Source organism: Myotis yumanensis, unplaced genomic scaffold (genome assembly GCF_028538775.1).
Source record: "Myotis yumanensis isolate MYYU_CA2020_CCGP unplaced genomic scaffold, mMyoYum1.0.hap1 SCAF_3, whole genome shotgun sequence".
NCBI lineage: Eukaryota > Metazoa > Chordata > Mammalia > Chiroptera > Vespertilionidae > Myotis > Myotis yumanensis.
The window spans coordinates 210,196,446-210,214,227 of record NW_027223754.1 but is presented as its reverse complement, the minus strand read 5'-3'; the positions used below and the strand labels follow the sequence as shown (position 1 = coordinate 210,214,227).

The 17,782-nt window shown below is 39.3% G+C and overlaps 1 protein-coding gene across 1 annotated transcript in view; it reads right to left on the bottom strand.

Annotated features, from left to right (window-relative positions):
* Positions 1-17,782, bottom strand: part of EP300 (E1A binding protein p300) — a 70,840-nt gene that overhangs the window by 48,982 nt on the left and 4,076 nt on the right. The window contains exon 2 of the mRNA XM_070411190.1: positions 4,198-4,817. Within this exon, the coding sequence (XP_070267291.1) occupies positions 4,198-4,817 (620 nt within the window). The remainder of the gene's footprint in view (positions 1-4,197; positions 4,818-17,782) is intronic.

Below are 17,782 nucleotides of genomic sequence, written 5' to 3'. Positions count from 1 at the left end.
ATTTTTCATCTCTTTAAAAATAATTTGAGCCCGGCAGTATGGCTTATTGGTTGAGTGTTACCTTAATCACAATAAGCTATTTCATAGACAGATTTTGTATTTATTTCTACAAAAACCAAAAACTAAAAACTCTAGAATATTAATGAACACTTTTAAAACAATCCTTAGTTCCAAAGAAAGTAAACTTTCCTTCAAATGTATTAACACACTGAAGTCTCTACTAGTAGCATCTTCCACATCGAGTCCAGTGGTCGGCAAAACTGCAGCTCTTTGGCCCCTTGAGTGTGGCTCTTCCACAAAATACCAACTTCTGCGCATGGGCCACAAAGTTTCAGTCGCACTGTACGTGCGCGCCCGCACGTGGTTATTTTGTGGAAGAGCCACACTCAAGGGGCCAAAGAGACGCATGTGGCTTGCGAGCCACAGTTTGCCGACCACTGCTCTAGTCAATTGCTGTTCATGTGGTACATCGATTTATTCTCCATTATAGCTGACAGCTGCCCTTCTAAAAGACTATAGCTTAACCATATGATGTAGTTTTGATTTCTTTCCTGCCCATAAAAATGTTTTAAATCATCACAGAATGGCAACTACAATAATACTGAGCACTTGCTACTACTACTACTCCTACTGCACTAATAAGTGCTCACTATATACCACGCATAAAGAGCTTATTTTATCATTTAGTTCTTCAACAGTTCTGAGGTAGTTTACACCTCACTCTGACTATTCACATTCTACAGATGAGAAAGCAGAGGCACAGCAGGCAAATAGCCTGATGTAATTTTTAACCCAGGTAGTGTAGTTCCATATCCACACCATTAATTATGATGTTTGTATTAGTTAACTTCACTTCTTCTTTCATATACAAAGGACAGCTATTTAAAAAAATAATTTTCAAATCCAGCATTTTTTAGGAGGCAGATATAATATCTTGTGAAATGATTTAGCCAAGAAGCTTCACAAAATGCAGCTAAATTTAGAGAAGGATGTGGGCTAGCCCGTATCCTAACTCAGGTAGTATGGTTCAAAATCTGGGCACTCATTTACAACAAGGAAATATATGTATTTTTTTAACCCTCACGTGAGGATATTTTCTCCATTGATTTTGAGACAGAGTGGAAAGTAGGGAGGGAGGGAGGGAGGAAGGCAAAGATATATATACACACACTAGAGGCCTGGTGCACAAATTCATGCAGCAGTGGGTCCCTCGGCCTGGCCTGTGAAATCAGGCTGAAACTGGCTCTCTGACATCCCGAGGGGTCCTGGATTGTGACAGGGCACAGGCCTGGCCAAGGGATCCCACCGGTGCAGGATTGGGGCCAGGGAGGGACACGGGAGGTTGGCCAGCTGGGGAGGGGTTGTGGGAGGGCTCCAGGGCATGTCCGGCGCATCTCACTCAGTCCCAATTGGTCGGACCCCAGCAGCAAGCTAACCTACTGGTTGGAGCGTCTGCCCCGTGGTGTTCAGTGCACACCATAGCAACTGGTTGACTGTCTGCCCCCTGGTGATCAGTGTACATCATAGCAAGTGGCTGAGTGGCCTTAGCATATCATTAGCATATTACGCTTTGATTGGTTGAATGGATAACCGGACACTGAGCATATTAGGCTTTTATTTTATTTATATATATGGAGCCTAATATGCAAATTGTCCACTCAGGAGTTCGATGGGAGACTGGGAGTTCGATCGCTCGCTATGACATGCACTGACCACCAGGGGGCAGCGCAGAACATGGCAGGCAACCAGCGGTGATGGCAGGGCACTGAAGGAGTGAGGGAAGGAGGAGGCGGGGAGGCAGGGTACCTGATCAGCTCTGATCACCAGCCAGGCCTAGGGACCCTACCCATGCACAAATTTCATGCACTGGGCCTCTAGTGTTTGTGTGTGTGTGTGTGTGTGTGTGTGTGTGTGTGTAATATAGAGAGAGAGAGAGAGACAGACACACACACACGCACATCAATGTGAGAGAAGCACATCGATTGGCTGCATCCCACACGTGCCCAGACCAGGGCCAGGGCTCCAACCTGCAACCAAGGTGTGTGCCCTTGACTGGGAATCGAACCCAAGATACTTCAGACCTTGGGCCGACGCTCTAACCACTGAGCAACTGGCCAAGGCTAAAATAAGGAAATATTTTAATAATGAAGTTTTTATATTTGGATACCCCCTTCCTGTGAAATTAAAGCTCCACAAGGACAGGGAATTTTGTCTGTTTTATTCATTGTATACACCCAGTTCCTCAAACAATGGCGATGCAAGAAATCTGTGATTTTGCCCTGGTCAATGTGGCTCAATTAGTTAAACGTCATTCCATGCACCAAAAGTCCAAGGATTCAATTCACGGTCAGGGCCATGCCCAGGTTCTGGGCTTAATACCTGGTAGGGAGTGTGCAGGAGGCAGCCGATCAGTATTTCCCTTTCTCTCCCTCTCCCTTCCTCTCTCTCCAAATATCGATTTTTAAAATCTTTTAAAAAAGGAAAAAGAAATCTGTGATTTAGATTATAAATACAACAGTGCCCAACTCCCAACTGAGGCATTCTCCCCATGAGCTTACCCTTACTTTATTTTCCATAGCACTTACCTGGAATACTATACATTTACATCTTATGTGAACACTAGAAGATAAGTTCCATGAAATAAGTTTATTCACTGTTCTATCTTCAGCACCAAAGCTGGTACTCGATAAATATCTGATCAATCAGTGAAGATTTACTGTCTGTCATCCCTTTTCTCCCCACTGGAATATAAATATCAGGAAGGCAGGGACTCTTCACAACTATGTTCCTAGAACCTAGAAGAGGTACCTAATAAATATTTTACCTCTTGTTTCTGGTTTTCACTCCAAATATGCTGGGTAAACTACATCAACACAGCAACATAAAAGTGCCAGCAAGAGAGAATCTACAGCATAGGTAGGGATGCCAAACAGAATCCCTTCCCAAGTTTAAGGTCAATATTCTTTACTGTGTAGTAAAAAAGCTTTAAGGGCTTTCATACAGCTACATGTGACCCTAGTTCCCATATTCCTGATTCATGCCTATGTCTTAATTTAATCCTAGGGCTCTCACCATCATGATTCTCAGGAGCACGAAAATCCTAATGCTGGCTAAAAATTATTTCTCTTACAGAAAAAACCTGCTCTTGACTCCTTGTGAGAATCTTACCAATCTCCAATAATACCTTTCAAGCAAAGCCATCTCTTTTATTCAACAAGTATTTACTAAACACATGCCAGGCAGTGGCAATTATAGTGTGATACCATTTTAAGAAATAGGAATAAAATATACAGAAAAAATATGGCAGAATAAGCATCAAGAATGTGTTTAAAATGTCTTAATCAACAGAGAGAACTCATCTTAAGGGTTTTTTTAAAAAAACATACTTAGCATTCTCTAATTCATAAAACTAGCAGTAGGCATTGGAACACCTGGAATATTAGCTAAGGTTTCATAGTAAACAAATACACCTTAATTTCCATCAAGCAATAAGGAAAAATAACATTAAAAAAAATCTTATAATAAAGAAATCTCTTTTAAAAACCAGGGACATTCAAAGCAGTGGTAACAAATGAAGTCTACCTGAAGACAGTATAATGGCAGCTATCTCAAATTGTATTTTTTAAAAAAATATATTTTATTGATTTTTTACAGAGAAGAAGGGAGAGGGATAGTTAGAAACATCGATGAGAGAGAAACATCGATCAGCTGCCTCCTGCACACCTCCCACTGAGGATGTGCCCGCAACCAAGGTACATGCCCTTGACCGGAAATGAACCTGGGACCCTTCAGTCTGTAGGCCGATGCTCTATCCACTGAGCCAAACCGGTTCGGCTCAAATTGTATTTTTATAAGGAGGCTATGAAGACTAAAGTGGGTTTAGAAATAAAATGAAAATATTCTAATACTTGTGCCAGAGAGAACAGAAATTAGCTGGCAATAATTTGGAACAAACTGTGAAGGTATACAATACCAATAAGCTGTGTAAAATGTTGTACTTAATTTAATAGAAGAGCTTCATAAAATTTGTGACAATACTTAGGGTTTGTAGAGCCTTGGCAAAAAAATATGTGGAAAACGCTACACAATGGAAGATTAAATATGAACAATAAAAATAAATGAACTGACCTCACCCCTCCCTCCAACACTGGGCACTAAAACATACTGATAGTGCACACAAACCCAAACTGCACTCACCTTCAGAGGCTGGGGGCCTCTCAGTCCCGCCTGTCCTCCCATCTGGGGAGAGCCTTGCTGCAGGGGCTCAGTTATTAAGTTGCCAGCATTTCCCATGCCTGGGTTTGAGTACTGCATATTAGGTCGCCCCCTGCCGGCTCCAATGGAACCGTTCATGACTTGATTAGGCATCATCCCCTGTCCATTGCCTGCAGTCAACATTCCAGGATTCATGCCAGCATTCATCCCTGTGTTCATTCCCATGGCAGGTTGATTTACTGGACTGTTCATCATACCTGTTGCAGATGGTGGTGTGGGACCCTGATTTGGTCCACTAGTGCCCATCCCCATGTTGGGGATTGGGCTTTTGACCATGCTATTTATCAAACCTAATCCAGGACTGTTCTGTTGGGCCTGGCTGGCCATGCCTTGCCCTGGGCCACCAACCCCCATGTTGAGGTTAGGGGAACTACCAGACCGTAGCAATTCTGACAGTTGTTTATGTTTAGAGGCTGCATCTTGTACCATGCCAAGACTTGTCTGAAGCTGACTAATATCACCACCATTGGTTAGTCCCAATTCTGTAGAGTTGATTAATTCATCTGGTAAGTCATGCTCCAAGTCAAATAGAGAGCCAAAATCTGAAAGCAAGAGAAAAGGTAATGGTTAAAGTTAGACAAAATCAAAATTAAAAACTGCTTTATATTTTGTTATTGATAAACATTGCATTTCTATACCTCACTCTATGGAATACTATCTATTGAGGTTTTTCATGTTATACTAAAAAGCCTTTTCTGATATTTACATATTTAAAAATAGGAGAATGTTTGATTATACCAACAAGTTTAAATACTTAATGAACTGTACTTAAATAAGACCAAGGTAAAAGGACCTAATCTCAGTACAACACCCATTATGAGTTGCTAAAAGTTTGTATTAATAGTCATGAAAAAGATGTACAATTAAGTTAGATAATATTCTAGAATTCCATAGAAGAGGTTAAAATTATTTACCAAACGCAAACGGATTCAGAATAAAAGGTTTAAACTATCATAATAATAAAGACAACTGATACAAAAGACCCTTCATTTGTAGAACATTCAGCGTGAGCTCCATGAAGCAAGGGGCTGTCTACCATTCTTTGCCAAATTCTAACACAAAACAGATCCTCAATCTGCTGAGTGAATTTGCTTTCACCTGACTTCAGCCTACGATTTCCTTAACCAAAATCTAGCTGAAATAGGATAGAAAAACACACAAATCACTCCCACCCTACACTCCTGCCCCACTGCCACCAAAGAGAGGATGAAATTAGAGATTAGCCCGGGTTTTTCTCAATCTTGCTACTATTAAACATTTTGGGCTGGATAATTTTGTTGTGAGGGAAGGGAGCATTGTTAAGATAATCCACTGATCCCCGCTCTCTTTTCTCAATGCCATTAGGATCCATACCCCATCTGTGACAACCAAAAATGTCTCAGTATCACTAAAATATCTCTTGGAAGGGCAAAACTGTCCCTGGTTGACCTGTTGACAGTCCTAACTAATTTTATATATTTAGGTATTTGAGTTGTCTTTTTTTTCACTTTACTGCTGAGTTTTCTTCCCGTTTAATTCTCTGAGTAGTTTTCATATTAAATAGGCATTACTGGGTATTTAATAATTAAATATACCTGACTCTACAACTGACTATCCCATTAAAAATAGTTCATAGCTTAAAGAAGATTCCACTTTAAATGATCTATTTGGTCCAATCAATCTTGCTTTTTAAGCAAAACTCCTTTACATGCCCTTCCAGTTCTTATAGCCCTCTATCATAGCACTGAAATTGTTAGTGTGTCTGTCACTCTCTCTCCTCCCCACTGCCATCTCCCCTACCCACCCACCCCTGCACCCATGTAGCTCTTTAGAAAGCACACATCTTATCACTTATGGACCAACTCCTTGCCTAATGCCCAACACAGTTAAGCATTCTGGTCATATTTTAATCGAATCAAATGGTCCCAGGATCTCAGGACTTGTTTAGAGTCCAGACTTTTACAGAATTTCGTTCCTTCTGAAAAATCCTATGTGCCCATCCATCATAAGAATAAAAAGTGTCTTGCCCGGTTGGTGTAGCTCAACGGTTGAGCGGCAAGCCAGTAACCAAGAGGCCACCGGTTCGATCCCAGTCAGGGCATATGCTTGGGTTGAGGGCTCAATCCCTTGTGGGGGGTGTGCAGGAGGCAGCCGATCAATCATGATGTTTCTCTCTCATCGATGTGTCTATCTCTCTATCCCCCTCCCCTGCTCTCTCTCTAAATACACACACACACACGTAATTTTTTAAAAAGAATAAAAGGTGTCATGAATAGTTTTGGAATATAAGTCTCAAAATGTTTTTGATATCATTACTCAAAAAAAACTTTAATATATTGATATATTTCCTTAACCCAGTGGTTCTCAACCTTCCTAATGCCTCGACCCTGTAATACAGTTCCTCATGTTGTGGTGACCCCCAACCATAAAATTATTTTCATTGCTACTTCATAACTGTAATTTTGCTACTGTTATGAATTGTAATGTAAATATCTGATATGCAGGATGTATTTAGGCGACCCCTGTGAAAGGGTCGTTCGACCCCCAAAGGGGTCGCGACCCACAAGTTGAGAACCCCTGCCTTAATCATTTCTACTTACATAACTCACAAAACTGGGATCATATATACTTTATGAGCAATTTTGCATTCTACTTTTCCCCTGAAGTATACAAAGAAATATATTTTTACAGTTGCACAGTTAGGGAAAAATAAAAATCTCTACCCATTTAGAAATTAAAAAAAACACATACATATACTTAGGTGACAAATTAAAGAGGAAATCAGAAAAGAAACTGAATAATAAAAACACTAGATTTCAAAACTTAAAGGCTTTGTTAGAAAATAAAGCTAAAAATTAATGAGTTAAGTATCCAAATGATTAAGTTAGAAGAACAGCAGGAAGATGATCAAAGATAAAAAGCAGCCTGGCTGGTGTGGCTCAGTTGGTTGAGCAAGGTACCCTGTGCCAAGAGGTCGGGGAATTGATCCCCAGTAGAGGGCGTGCAGGAGGCAGCCAATCCATGTTTCTCTCTCTCCCTCCCTATCTCTTCCTGTCACTTAAAAAACGCACACATATTTTTTAAAATATATTTTTATTGATTTCAGAGAGGAAGGGAGAGGGGAGAGAGAAATAGAAACATCAATGATGAGAGAGAATCACTGACTGGCTCGATCCCACGGGGGATCGAGCCCGCAACCCAGGCATGTGCCATTGACCAGAATTGAACCTAGGACCCTTCAGTCCACAGGCCGGTGCTCTACCCACTAAGCAAAACCAGCTAGGACAACATATTTTTTAAAAAGATAAAAAGCAGCTAATTATCAACATGAGAAAGACAGAGATATAACTGAGAAGGTATCAACAAACCAGAATTTGGTTCTTTGAAGGAGTAATAAAGATAAACTTCTGGGAAAATTAAGGAAAAAATAAAACAAAATGAGAAAGCAACACTACTAATCAACTTCATGAAAAAAAAAACTGAAGAGACATAAATGAATAAATTCCTGATAAAACACTCACCAAACCTTATCAAAAATAAATTATGAAGGATAAATGTCCCAGTTTCTCCAACAAATCAATGGCAAAAAAAGAATGCGAGAAGATATTACCAAATAAAAGAGTCAACAACCAGATATACTTTATTTAACTTCTGACTCAAACCAGTTGTAAAAAGAGGGGGAGAGAGGCACACAAAAATACCAGTAACTTGAACTAATAAGCATATGCAAGTTCTCTATCCTGCTGAATTGAAATTTCCCATTTAAAAAATTGAAGAGGAGGAGATATAAAGAGCCTGAATAATCCCATTACTATTAACAAAAATAAATCACTTATTAGTCTTTCCATAAAGAAAACACCAGATCTAAATTTTTTACAGACATGTCCTTCTGATCTTTCAAGGAAAAGACAACTTCATCTTACATAAACACTTCTAGAAAATAGAAAGAGCCCTGGCTGGTTTGGCTCAGTGGATAGAGCGTCGACCTGCAAACTGATGGGTCTCAGGTTCGATTCCAGTCAAGGGCACATGCCCTGGTTGTGGGCTCACTGAGGCAGCCCCTTGATGATTCTCTCTCATCATTGATGTTTCTATCTCTTCTCTCCCTTCCCCTTCCTCTCTGAAATCAATAAAAATGTATCTTAAAAAAAAAATAGACTACTCTAAAAATCATACATGGCTAGTAAAAACCATGAACATAGAAGCAAAAACCCTTGGAAAAAAAAAAGAAAGGAAAGCAACCAAGTTCATTACTGCCTTAAAAATGTATTGTCATGATCAAGTTGGGATATCTCAGGAATCCAAGGGGGAAAGGTTTGCAATGGAACCTTAGACTAGAAGTATATAGATAGTCATTCACCATATTAACAAAGAAGAAAATATAAGATTAACCTCAATGGCTGTAAGAAAAGCACTGGAGGCCCTGGCCCGGTAGCTCACTAGGTAAGAACATCATTCCGATGCACTAAGGCTGCAGGCTCGAACCCCCGGTGAGGGCACGTACAAGAATCAACCAATGAATGCATAAATAAGTGGAACAAGAAAAGCACTGGATAAAACTCAATACCAAATCACATTTTAAAAAATCAAGAAAGTGATGGGGACTTCTTTAAATTGATAAAAAGTTTCTTCCAAAACCTAAAATCTGACAGCAAATATGCATAATGGACCAACATTAAAAGTAGTCTAGCATCAGACCAAAACAAAGATACTTATGACAGCCACTTCTATTCAATCTTGTACTAGAGTATCTAGCCAAAGCAATAATATTAAAAAACAAACTATAAGTTAAAAAACTGAGAAGGAAGAAACACAGCATATTTTATGGAGATAAATCAATATAGAAAATCCAAAGCAAAGAAATGGAAATAAGTGAGAGGTTAGCACGGTGATTAAATATACTACAAATATAAAGAAATTAAACTACATTTCTGTACATCAGTGATGTTTAGAAAAAAATTTTTAATACAATTTATGATAGCATGGGGAAAACTTAGGAAAAAATCTAACAATATGTTACTATAAAATATATGTAAATTGTGAAAGTAAAGACTACACAAATAAATAGAATAATATCCTAAACATCTAGGTACAAATCCTTGATATTATATAAAGACATCTATTCTGCCCCAATAGATTCAATGCAGTGCCAATACAAAAATTCTTACAGTTTTTAAGGGAACCAGACAAGATGATTCTAAAGTATATACAGAAGAACCTAGTTTCCAACTCTGCATAAATAAGAAAGTTATTTGTGAATACTTTAAAAATCATACATGGCCAGTAAAATCCATGTATTGGAAATTTCAATTCAATAGGATAGAGAACTTCCATATGCTTATTACTTCAATACTCATCGGATATTTGTGAAGATTAAATGAGTTAATATATGTAAAGTATTTAAAATATTGGCCGGCACATATTAAAAATATGAAAATGTTATCAAGTATTATTATTCAATAGAATCATAACCCTATTAGGAAATAAGACTGGTTTATAAGAAGAGCAAACTTTCATCAGCCACTTTCAATGAGGCAAGTGTTGTTCTTAACACCTCAATAATTGTATTATTCTTATTAAAAATAATTGTATTATTCTTATTAGTCCTTTCAATGTCAGTAGATAACAGCCATATACAGAGTTCATTGAGGAGAAATTAACTTCAGTAATATAGAAATCTTACTCTAGGCCCTAGAGTCTTTATGATTTTCATGTAACCTACTAGAGGCCCAGTGCACAAATTCATGCACAGGTAGGGTCCAGGCCGACTGACCACAGGCGGTTGGCCGATGGCCCCATTCCCTGGTCAAACTCCCAGTCAAGGGGACAATTTGCATATTAGCCTTTTATTATATAGAAGGATTCTAAAGCCAAATGCACTTGGTTGCTGTTTTATGTTTATGAAAAACATGTGACCTCACATTACACAATTAGGCTCCATTTTGAAACAGACAGGAGAGTTTACATTGGTAGATCTTGAAAAATAAAGGTTTAGGGTCATTCTTTTTTTAATGGCAATCTTATACATTCAACAGACCTAACTGTAGTTACCACTCAGGTTTTCAACTCAATGATTGGTCCCAGTAGTCCTATTTCCCAAGATGGCTCACTCTGTTACAACCTCAACTATGTACTTCGTATCTTCCATCTTTTGTTACAGCTAAATAGTATTTGTGTACATCTTACTTCTTTACCAAATTGTAAGTATCTGAAAAATAGGGGTCTCATTTATTATTTACATTTCCTATAGCACCTAGGATATGCTCATGGAATAAGATGTTTCTAGCAATTCTACAACTGCATACTGTAATTACTTGTATCCAATTGGGTATGCAAATTAACAGTCACTCCATCACAAAGATGGCAGAGCCCATAGCCACAAGATGGCAGCACCCAGTCCTCTCAGCCTTGCAGGAGTCCCCCAGTCCCGGGGGGCGTGCCGCTGAGAGTGGGCAGTGTGAGCAGCCTAGCGGAATGCTTGCTTCGTCGCCATGGCAACAAGGCAAGCGTTCCACCCCGGCCATGGAGAGCCTCTGGGCAGCAAGCACAGAGCAGCTGGGGGGTGGGGGTGGGGGGACATGCTTGCACCGTCATGAGGCAAGCATTCCGCACCCGGCTGCGGATGGGCCTCTGGGCAGCGGGCGTGGAGCAGCCAGGCCCCACAGAGAGCTACTGGCACAAGGATTCGTGCGCAGGGCTACTAGTAACTTTATAGAAAGTCCTCTTACATCAACGTTAAACCATTTATTTTTAACTATATTGATTAAAACTGGAAGACTATGTAAAAAAGGTCACATATACTTTGACCTCCAATCAAACAGACCCTATTATTTAATCTGACATCACTGACTGTCATTATTACTCTTTTGCTATTTTGATTGTTCCTAAAAGTTCTGGGCATTTCTGATTCCTAAATGCCATCAACAACCACTGGTATCTAACTTGGCACTGCTCAAGGAGTCTAAAGACCTAGATTTAAACCCGTCTTCAAGCTGACCTCATTGAGCCCTCACGTTCCAACTGTGGTAGTAAAAAACTTATTCTACCTCCCTCCCTCCCTCATGGAATTGTTTTAAGAACCAGTGAACCCAGCTGGCATGGCTCAGTGATTGAGTGTCAACCTATGAGCCAGGAGGTCGCAGTTTGATTCTCGGTCAGAGCACATGCCCGGATTATGGACTCAATCCCCAGTAGGGATGTGCAGGAGGCAGCTGATCAATGATTCTCTTTCATCATTGATGTTTCTATCTCTCTCTCCCTCCTCCTTAAAATCAATAAAAATATATTAAAAAATAAAAAAGAACCAATGAAATGCCTCTTAAAGATTCTAAAGCATATAAATGTGTAAATTTATTAACCTAGAGCAAAAGGATCCTTTGGGATCATCTTGGTAGTGTTTACATGAAAACAAAAAAATAAAATTAAAAAGCAGAACAGTTTTGGTTGAAGAGCAATTGGGAAAATAAAGACCCATCTTACTCAGTTCTCTTAGAACACTGCCCCTGCTAGGGAAGACTCAAGTGTGAAATGACTGATTCATCATTGTATAGCTGCAGTAACTGGTGCTAACACTGGCTTCCCTAAGATTATACTATTTTGTTATTGAATATGAACCCTATTAACTCAACCTGTAAATAATCAACTCTATATTGGTAGGACTATCTGCTATATTCTACAATTATGTCAAGTGGTAAACAAAACTTGCATTTTTATTTTTAATCCTCACGCAAGGATATGTTTAAATCCTCACCTAAGGAAGGGATCGAGGGGGGGAGAGAGAAACATTATGAGAGAGAAATATTGATCAGTTGCCCTCACTACACGCCTGGACCAGGGATCGAACCCGCAATCTTTTGGTGCACCAGATGGCACTCCAACCAACTGAGCAGCCAGGCCAAGGCAAAACTTGGATCTTAAAAAAATTCCCTTTGGTAATTACAATTTACTAAAAACTGCAAAAGCAAATGATAAATGCATTTTGAGAGATAAATGACGTACCCATGGTCCTCTTGCCATTAGGTTCTTTTCCTGCTACTGATTCTGTACACCGTAACCAGAATTCTTCTTTCCACTTTCCCTGACCATGTCACTCCCCTGGCTCATAGATTTCTATCCTGATGGTAAGATGAATGTCACATTCCTTAGCCTGTTTTTTCATAAAAGGACCCCAACATCCTTTTCAATCTGTCTCCCATTAAAACACTCTATCGCCCTGGCTGGTTTGGCTCAGTGGATAGAGCGTCGGCCTGTGGACTAAAGGGTCCCAGGTTCAATTCCGGTCAAGGGCATGTACCTTGGTTGCGGGCACATCCCCAGTGGGGGGATGTGCAGGAGGCTGCTGATCGATGTTTCTCTCTCATTGATGTTTCTAACTCTCTATCCCTCGCCCTTCCTCTCTGTAAAAAAATCAGTAATATGTATTTAAAGCAAACAAACAAAAAAAACACTCTACCATACAGCCTATATTCTAGTCACATAAGAACCACTTGTATTTGGACCTGACTGGGTGGTCCAGTTGGTTGTAGTACTGTCCTGTACACCAAAAGGTTGTCCGTTCCATTCCTGGTCAGGGCACATAACTAGGTTACAAGTTCAATTCCCTGTTGGGGCACGTGCCGCAGGCAATCAATCAATCGATTCATTCTCTCTCTCTCTCTCTCTCTCTCTCTCTCTCCCTCCCTCCCTTCCCTCTTGGAGGCAATCTATCAATGTCTCTCTCTCTCTCAAATCAATGACTATATCTTCAATAATAATAAAAAAAGAATCACTTGTATTTGTTCCATCTGAAATATCCAACTTTCCCTACTTCTATGAAAAAGTTACCCTTCAAGCTCTTCTAACCCCATTTCTTTATAAAGTTTTTCCCAAATACAGTAAACCCACACTGTTAGAAATAATTCCTATTCTCTGCATTTATTCAGATTATTTTTAAAAACTTACCAGAGTATAATTTATGGTAAAATTGTGTATACATGTATACCAACCCCACCACATCCTAAAGGACTTGAGAGCAGAAACTACACTTTAATTCATCTTTAATTCAGAGTGCCTAAAATTTGGTGAGTAGTAAATGTTTGTTGGCTAAAATGAAAGAAAGGCATACCAAATAGAAACAGTGACCACTCAATTTAGGAGAATCACACAACTTCAAAATGTCCAAAATTTAACTCATCATAACCACCCTCTCCCATAGCTATACATAAATACTTCTTTTCCTATGTTTGCTATTTTAGTAAATGGCATCCTTACCAATCCAGCTACCCTAACTTGAAACTTGGAACTTATTCTTGATTCCTCCACTGCAATATCCTAACATCTAAGTTCTGCTGACCATCACCTTCCCTCAAATCTTTTCCACTTCTTTCCGTCTTCTAATCCAGGCCACTCCCATCACAGCTAGAATCCTACTACAGGCATCTCACTGGTCTCTCAGCTTCACATTTTTCCCTCTTCCTATCCAAACGATTCCTCACTTAGTCTATCATCTAAGGTACAATACTGCTCCATTCATTTGAAAGAGCTAAAATGGAAAGTCTAAACTCCAATAAGCATTATAAGCTCTGCATAACTGGCCCCTTGTTCATCTCTCCGGACATTTGGGGATCTGAACAGGCCATACTCTCTTATTCCCAGTTTGGCTCGCTCTTACTAACCATATATCTATCCTTCAGATCCCAAGATCAGACACCAATTCCTCAAAGATAGCCACCAGAGTAATAGTAATTACAGGTTAGGTCTTCCTGTTTCTCCCAATATACACTGTACTTCCCAAGTACAATGCTGGTCACATCAGAATTGAATGTTGTTCTCCTCCCCTATCTATAGGTTCCAGGAAGGAAGGGTCTGTCTGCCTGGATTATCAGAGTATTCCCTGTACTGAAGACAAATACCTAGCACAGAGAAAATGTTGATCCAATACAGGACAACTGTTACCTTGTCAACTTTTCTAAGGCAGTATTATTCAAGTTGTGGGTCATAAGCCAATAGAGGGGCATGAACTCAATGTAGAGGGTCACAACTATGAAATGCAATTATTACAAATAAAAATGCAAATATTACAAATAGTTAAGGGTATTATGTGTTCACTTGCTAAGACAGGGTCTCTGTTTTTATACGCAAAATGTAGTTCTTGTGGTAAAAAAAAATTTAAGAAGCACTGCACTGCTCCTACTTTCCTTCCTCCTTTATAAGAAAGTATTCTTTTAAGACCCAGATAAGCAAATACGTAACAGAAAAAAATTGTGCTCAACCACACAATTCTTTAGCAAAAAGCCATTCTTATCGTGAGCATTTCCAAGAAAATGTTTTCTGATTTACCATTATGCCTTAAAACTTTGTTGATTTTTAATTTCAATTACATAAACAAGACACCCTATGTGACAGTAGTATATGTAGTACTTTTATTTTAATCTCTGCTGCCACATTCTTATATTCTCAAAAAACTTAATCTGAGTAGGTGATATATAGACTAACTCTGTACCATAAGCCTTACTTCTAAGACTACTCTCTGAACTTCATGCACTTGGCTTTCTTTTTCTAGTCTCTATATCAGGGGTCCTCAAACTTTTTAAACAGGGGGCCAGTTCACTGTCCCTCAGACTGTTGGAGGGCCGGACTATAGTTTAAAACACCCGGTGGGCCGGATAAATGTTTTCGGCGGGCCGCATGTGGCCTGAGGGCCGTAGTTTGAGGACCCCTGCTCTATATAGTCATTAAAAAGTCTACCACTGCCCTGGCTGGGTAGCTCAATTAGTTAGAGCATCGTCTTGATATGCCAAAGTTTTATGCAACCAATGAACGCATAAAAAAGTGGAACAACAAAGCAATCTTCCTCCCTCCCCCGTTTCCTCTCTCTCTATAAAAATCAATAAATCTTAAAAGTTTTTAAAATCTACCATATTTTATTACTTAGTAGTGAATTTAAAAACAGTTAACAATTAATGAGCACATACTATGCTACAGCAAGCACTATCTTAAGCATATGATAAAGAGAATTCTCCTTTATTCCTTGCCACAATACTATAATGTGGGTACTATAGGCGAGGAAGCTAATACAGAGAAGTTAAGAAACTGGCCTAAGGCTCACAGTTAGTTAATAAAGGCAGGTCTGGGACCTGAACTCTAGTAGTAGTCTGACTTCAAAACCCAATCTTTTAACAACTCACTTTTTTTTCAGTAGTTTTAATTTCTCTCTCTCTCTCTCTCAACTTTAAATTGCTTCTAATTACCTTCTTGGCCATTTATTTAAAAAGATCTACATCTAAAAACAAATAAGATCCAAATTGTTTAGAAGAGGCTTAACACCTCAATTAATATTTATTCTCTTAAACCTTTTTTTGAGAACTGAATAATAAAAAATTCCCATGAAAATTTCAAAACTACCATCCATCACATGAAAAAAAAAAATCACTGGCAAAATTCAGTATTGTAAAAATTTTACACTTGGCATAATTTAAGTTTTATCTTACTCATTAATTTCTTTTTTTAAATTTATTGATTGATTTTAGAGAGGAAGGGGGCGAGGGAGGGAGGGAGAGAGAGAAAGAGAAACTTGTTCCACTTACTTTTGCATTCATTGGTAGGTTTTTTCATGTTCCCTAACTAGAGATGGAACACACAACCTTGGTATACGGGGATGATGCTCTAACCCAGTGGTTGCCAACCTTTCGGACCTCACGGACCACCAGTTGGCAACCACTGCTCTAATCAACTGAGTTACCTGGCCATGGTTCATTAATCTTTCTAATGTAAGCCACACTAAAAAAATCCAACTTCAAAAATTCTAAAAGGAGAGAACCCTAAAATCTCAACAAAAAAAGCCCACTAAAGAAGCATGTCTTATTTTTCCATTATTGATGGGTGTTTAGCAGAATTAACTCCTGAAATACTTTTATAAATATACCAGGAAGTTACATTCCTACTATAGCTGCAACATTTTTGCTACTTTTTTCCTTTCTTATTTATCACTTAATGCCCCTACAAACAACAGTAGGCACCAATTCTCAATTTATTGTTTTAATCATACACCTTCACCCTTTTTGTAGACTAGACTAGGAGAAGGTAGAAAAGCAAAGTAAAACAGAAAATACCAAAAAGGCAACCAAGGCAGGAACCCTTTCCTCCATCCCCATCATCCATTCACTGGATATGCCAATACATTTCTTACCTCTGCAACAGAACATGAACTCACACTGGAAAGGGCACCCATATTGTAACACATACAAGACTTATTACAATTTAACAACAGGCACTTTACCTCACATCAAGCACAGATAGCCTTCCTGAAGCCCTATAAACGAACTTACAAAGCTTTGAGAATAAGCAATTGCCAGAGTTCAAGGCACTTGGTAAAATGTCTTGCACTTTAATTTTAACAGTAATATCTCACTGGGTCAAAGAGCTATAACTGAAAAACTCCAGAAGCAGAACTCTAATGTAAACATTAATGTGTAAAAACTAAAACATAATCTGGCAGGTTTAAGAGCTGAAAAAAGAAATGGCTTCCACCAAAAACATTGGTTAGGATGATAAGCCACTAATATACAAAGGTATTTTGAGGAAGTAAAATGGACATTTAAAAAATCCTTGCCACACCCTGGCAGGTGTTACTCAGTGGTTAGAGTGTTGGCCCCTGCAGGGAAGGCTCTTAGGTTCTATTCCCAGTAAAGGGCTCAAACCTGGGTTGCAGGCTCCATCTGGGCATGCAGATGGGTGCATGTGAGAGGCAACCAATTAATATCTCTCTCTCTCTCTCACATTGATTTTTCCCGGGCCCTCCCTCTCTTCCTCCCCCTTAGGTCCACCCCCCTCCCTCACTCCCTACAAAAAAAAAAAAAAAAAAAATCCTTGCCACTTCTCTATTGTGTACATTCTAGTGGTTAAAATGCAGTATATTTTAGCCTGGCTGTCATGGCTCAGTGGTTGAGCGTCGACCTAGGAACCAGGAGGTCATGGTTTGATTTCTGGTCAGGGCTCATGCCAGGATGCAGGTTCAATCCCCAGTGTGGGGTGTGCAGGAGGCAGCCACTCAATGATTCATCATTGATGCTTCTTCTCTCTCTCTTCCTTCCTTTCTGAAATCAATAAAAAAATATATATATTTAAAATGCAGTGTATTTTACATTCTAGCTGTCCTGCGCCTTTAAAATGAAAAACAGGCATGAAACTCAAGCCAATTCTGACATGGGAGTACAAAGTAGGGACACAAAACTATACCAGGACCAGAAAGATCTTTACCTACTTAGTATGCCAGATCCTAGTGCTGTTGCTGTCACCCATCTTTCCAGAGCCTGTTCTTTCAGTGCATACAGCATTAAGTGTTTACAAGAGCAGTGACAGAACATGTCCAGTGTGCAATGAAGGCAACATGTAATCCTCCTCATTCCCATCACTCAGGTTATTATTAGAAATAGGTTCAAGAAATTCTTCCAGGACTTACCTGTTAACTTTTCTGTCATTAATTGTACCAAAATTTTTTTACAAGTGGCTTTTATGATTTTTGGGGGGGGGGGGGGGGGGAACAAGTCAT